Raw genomic sequence first — 5,738 nt, 5'->3', positions numbered from 1 at the left:
CAGAGCAGGACTTGCACAAGGACAACGTGCTGAAGGTTTAGACCACACTGGACATCCGAGTGTCTTGGAAAGCGCCCAGCACCGCTGACTTTGTGCAGTGGAGATACGAGACTGACAGATGCAGGAGCTGCAGCTACAGGTAGTAAAATCTAGCATAAGGAACTTAATTCAGCCAATGAAACTGTCCCACTGGAGGAGTCCACTGCCACCATGTGCAGGTGACGAGGTGAACCTGGAAGGTGGAATCCAGCCAGGAACACCAGGAACCACACCTGCTGTGCAAGACCGTGGACTTCCTGTCAGAAGCAGCACTTGCAGCAGGAAGGGCACATACATTTATATGGCAAGTTAGAAATATTTAACCCTATAGCTACAGATGTGCAACCATACAAATATGTCTTCAAGCCCCATCACTGAATTTCCAGAGTTAAACAAACTTGCACCTGCTTTTTCAGGGAAGGGGGAAACGTAGTTGTTTAAAAAAACCTCACAATAAAGCCAATGAAGATCCAAGTCTTTTACCACTCCAGTCCTGAACTAAACTGCAAAGAAACAGTTAACTGGGCAAGAAAAAGTTGCAGATCGGTTTAACAGTCAGAAAAAAAAATTAGCTGAGATAATGATTCCTTAAAAAAGCTGTATTTATATACACAATTAATTTCTAAGAGCAGTTACATTAAATATGAAGCTCCCACCCAAGTAGGTGAAGAAACAAAGCAGGTGCTAATATTAATTGAAAAGAGATAGTAGTGTGGTGATAAAATGGGTGAACTTACCTGAGTGATGAATATAAGCAGTATTAGGACAACTGTCTAAACTTAAAGCTAACGACTTTTGTTCATTTTTAGCTTTTGTTTGTAAATACATCACCAGAAAAATGAACCCTCACCCTTAAGACCCTTATGAAATCATAGCTCTAGAAATGTGTTTTTATTTTTTAAAGCGATGATTGTTAAAATGTTTGGAAGCTAAAGCACTAATCACCTTTTGAAAACAGCCAAATTTGTACCTCCTTCATTCAGCTACATAAACCTGAACTATTAAACATGTATTTGAATCACGGTGAAACTACTGAAAACACAGACAAAACGGGGAACTCAGCCTGTGCAGAAGGGCCACAAATGCTCCTTCTATCACCTAAATAAGCTGTCTTTTACTAGAACAGAATAAAACGTGTTCTTTTTCCAGCATTTTTCATTCCAATTTGTGTTCACGGAGAGAAGTGCCCCAGGAAAAGGATTTTTCAAGGTGACCAAGATCCACATCAAGCTTCCTGCTGCCAGAGCCAGGCGAGCTCTGCCGAGCAGTGCAGGGCTCACTGGGGCCAACCTCCAGACCCCCTGGGAGGGCCTCACCCAAGGGCTTCCCCAGCAGGGCTCGCTGGCACCATGACACCCACCGGCAGCCTCTCTTCAGGTCAGGCACCCTGGAGAAGGGCAGTTGCTGTGCTGGAAATACCTACAGGGGGGCTTTTGGTGCTACCTGCACCGAGGTGAGCCACAAAGAAAACCTTGCACGATATGTTACTGCAAACTTGGTCACTGTAAGACAGGTTGGAGGTAAGTAAGCTGGAATAAAATGGGGTTTTGGAATTGGATCTGTGTTTGCCTAACTTGAACAAGTACACAGAAAAATCTTAAAAACATCCGAGAGAATCAAAAAAGACCTGATAATCTAAATAAGCCATTACATGGCGTTTTGCCACCTTGTTCTTTAGTGGAAAACTACCATGCAAACGATCCCTGTTTTCATGTTATTTTGGTGTGAAGTTTTTGCACCCGTGCCCATTACATTTTATGATGTTCTGTAAGAATGTGCTATATGGATGTATTTTTAAGCTACCACCGAGAGGCGGAATACTTACTGTGAGTGCAAATTCCCGTTTCACACTTAGCTGACTCCGTAAGGCGTTTGTCAGAAACATCATAGTAATTCAAAATCAAATTATAGATAAATTGCTTAATACTGCAAAGCAAATAAGACAGCTCAAAGCATAAAGCAGCATATGCTTTAATTCTGCAGTCATTTGTCCAGTGACTGTAAGCAGAAAAATAGCTGGTAAATTATTCAAAGGGGACCTAATTACATAATTATGTGTGAAAAGGAATAGCTGGAACTGTTCATGAGTGAAGACACTCCTAAAGGCAACAGCCTTGTGCCAGGCCTTATAGTCCAAACTCCCCCAGCTGCTGCGTCCAGGAGCTTCAGAGCTGGTGGGGGCCCGTACAGAGGTGAATTTTGTCCTCAGCAGCAGGCAGGGTATCAACAGCCACACAGAAAACAACCCTGGCAACACTTGGAGGTCACTGGAATTGGAGCCACTGGGGAGAACTGCCCTGGAACCCTCCTGGAAGCTGAGGAGAGTGGCTCGCTCACCACCCTGGCCAACCTGCAGGGACAGGAGTGGGGCTGGTGTCTGGCTCCACTCCTGGCACACCCTCCGGGCAGCACCAGGTTCTTCTCCCTCCTTCATGTCCCTCCATATCAGAGCTTCTGGAAGGCAACCAGTGGAAAAAAAATCCTGTGTAGCCTGAGCCCTGATCTGCTGTTAAGAAATGTGGCTGGTTTTGCTTCCTTTGCTGTTTTTCATAAGACAGGACTCTGTGGGACTGTCCAGACTAACACAGACAGAGCTGCTGCTCCTTCCACAGACTTAAATATATCATGAAATTTCAGATCCAATATTTTGGCTCTTCTCATCTGTACATATGTGGTAAGAACAAGTTACATCTAATGACAAGAGTTAATTCTCCTTTTCACTTCCAAATAAAACTGCATCAAAAAAACCAAAGGCAAAGCTTCTCTCAAGCAGCCAGTCCCTTCACTGTCTCCAGCTACATCCTTCATACCCATGGAGCTCTAGGAGCAACACTCAGCAGATAGGTGAAAGTAAACAAGGTGGCATTAGACAAAACAGACCATGAAAACTCTGGTGTTCCTCTTTCACCTCACTAGCGAGCAGACCTTGCTTGAAAGGCAGACCTGGAAAATAAAGCTTCAGACAGGACAACTGCTCTGACAGGAGGCTGGTCCAGGGGAATCCCCCTCCCTGAGTATGTCCCCTCACACCCAGAGGTCAGGGGGCAGGACAGACTGTGATCCAAGAACTCTATGTCCACCTGCACTCACCAAGCACAGCCTGTCCTGTAGTGGAGTGGAACATACAAATACCATTTTCTTGGTATTTTAAAGGGCATTTTTCCCACCTTAAGGGAAGTGCTGCCAGGAAAATCACACGTCTTAGAGCATGGGCAGGTCACACAAAGCAGAAAAGATAAAAGACTTTTCAAAGTTAAACACACTGTACTTTCACCACATCTTAAGTCTGGACTGCAGGAAACCACTATTTATTAGCACTAATACATGATGTCATTCAACCATTAAATATCACGAATGCGCCTGTTAACAAGTCTGCTGATGGGGATTAATTAAGGGGGTGGAATTTCTTACATGGCACATGATCATGGAGTTTGGAGGAGGTACACAAGATTCACATGAAATCACGGCTCCTGCAGCAAAGGGATTGATCCTCAGATGCTATAATATTTTATACAAAGCTGCTTTTTCATACAGTATCCTTACTTTGTGTAGAGCTAGTCAGGCATGAAACAGTGTCAGAAACGCGCCGTGGGGAGTAGTGAGCTCTGCAGATTGACCCTAATTTCTGTCCCTGAAGAGATCAAGTGCAACAGAGCACGCCAGGAATCCATCTGCACCTCACATCTACTGTCATTGGGGCCCTGAAACCTAAACTGATGGGGCCTCAATGGTAAAAATCTTGCTACAGGAATCATTCCATTAATGAACTCCACAGAATACTTTAAGTGTCAGAACACTTTCCAATAATCCAATCCCAGAACTTCCACTGAATTCCAAAGAAACACAAGTAGTCCCAACATCATCAGTCTGCCTCAGTATCACACATCTTTGTCTTTAACAATATGGTGGCAGCTGATTTAAAATACACACATTAATGACAATAAAAAAAGACAGTTTTAAATGTAAAAAAATATTTATTTCAATTTTGTACATAAAAAAGACCAATAATTAGTACTGACAATTTCTGTGAATATTAAACAGCAAGTCTTTCTGACCTCACTTTCCAAAAACAAGTGCATTTAAAACTGTAATTGTGTGCAAGTTGTGGTGGTGTGTGTTTGGTTTTTTTTCCCTCCAGTGGACTAGTGGCTAATCCAGTGGTTTTAAATAATTAAAATAGAGCTGAACAGACACAGTGAGTTACACAACTTTTGACCAGTGCAATAAAGATTAGTCTGAGGAACTAATTAGCACTGGTTCCTCCTCATTTACATATAATACCCACTGAGAAAAATAAGCAAACCATGGGCAGGTTTTTAACACAAATCTTCAGTGAGCATAGAACAGTCAGCTCAGGATCTGATCTTTATTCTGTGGCTATGGAGAAACAGTCTCAAGCTGCATGTACACAATACAATTTCCAATCTGTCTCAAACGGGAAATAGATGCTTTGAAAAAAGGATAAGTTACTAAAAAAATATACTCTTTGTACAACACATCCACTTCCCTTGCCATAAACACTTAAATTATTTCAACTCTTAAAGGAAGCATTTTGTTTAAAACAAATATTAAGAAAGGCTTTACAAAATAAGCAGCAGTTACAGCTCATTTTTACCACGTGCAGGCTGCAGGTGGAACGGCAGCAGTGCCGGGGGAGTGGGACAGCCCCACGGGCCAAGGGCACCTGCAACTTCTCCACAGTTTGTGAGACAGCTGAGAAACTCATACCTGGACTTGTGTGATCCAGCTGCTGTCACTAGAGCTATCTTTTTAAGTGACATCTCATGTGCCAGTCTCCAAAATAGCTAGTTGCTGTAGACAGTGACAAGTTTGTAAGGAAAAACTGCATAGACTTAAACTGTGTAAAAACTGTAATTTTTTTTTTTTTTTATCTGTGATAGATGAAGAAAGCCTGTTGTCTGAGAATACCAGCAGTCATAAGGCCAAGGAATTCTTGAAGCTTCACAGAAGAACTTAATAAAAAAGGCAGTTTGGTAAAATCATCATTCTTTGTCCACATTTAATGTGCCTTAAGACGGAGGCTGCCTAAGATGTCTTCTTGATTCCCATCAAGAAATGTCACTTTTTACACGAGTTCCAATTTTGAGCCCAAGCTCACAAGATCTTCTGCAGTTTTGCAATTAGTAGTAAAAAAAAATGGAATAATATCACAGCAAATCTGCATAGTCCTACTAAACCTGCAGGTATCTGGGTGGCTGAACAGCACCTGGCCGCTTCACTGCCTCTCGAACCTGCGCAGCCTCTGCCGTCTCAGCTCCTCCTCCGAGCGCGGCTCCGGCGGCCACCAGAAGCCGTACGGCCGCCGCTCGTTCCCGTGCGTCGCTCCACCGGAGCCTACGAGACAATTAACAACTCTTACTTGGGTCTGCCAAATGACAAAAATGCACATTGGGCCTGCAATCCAAAGCACCACACCCGAAACAGGGAGTGGAGTGTTTCCAACTCTGCTGATCCCAAGGCAACCCCAACTTCTCTTAAAAATGCTGAAATAACACACAACTAGGGGCTGAAATAGTGGCTGAAAGGTGACAGAGGTGTGGTACGTGCAGGGTGGCAAGGGCTTCATCAACTGCATGGGCAGCAAGAAGATCAGGGAAAATGTTGGCCCACTGCTGAGGGGGGTCATCATATAATCACCATGGTTGGAAAGGACCTTCAGGATCATCAAGTCCAATCTT

The 5,738-nt window shown here is 43.4% G+C and overlaps 1 protein-coding gene across 1 annotated transcript in view; it reads right to left on the bottom strand.

The window, feature by feature from the left end:
- Nucleotides 1-5,275: 5,275 nt before the first annotated feature.
- Nucleotides 5,276-5,738, bottom strand: part of RHBDD1 (rhomboid domain containing 1) — a 10,799-nt gene continuing 10,336 nt past the window's right edge. Inside the window, 1 exon segment of the mRNA XM_008939445.1 lies at nucleotides 5,276-5,394. Coding sequence (XP_008937693.1) covers nucleotides 5,276-5,394 — 119 coding nt within the window.

The sequence above is a fragment of the Merops nubicus genome, unplaced genomic scaffold, assembly GCF_000691845.1.
Source record: "Merops nubicus isolate BGI_N331 unplaced genomic scaffold, ASM69184v1 scaffold46840, whole genome shotgun sequence".
In the NCBI taxonomy this organism is placed as follows: Eukaryota; Metazoa; Chordata; class Aves; order Coraciiformes; family Meropidae; genus Merops; species Merops nubicus.
Note: the sequence above shows the minus strand (reverse complement) of the source record. Positions and strands in the feature narration are given on the sequence as shown.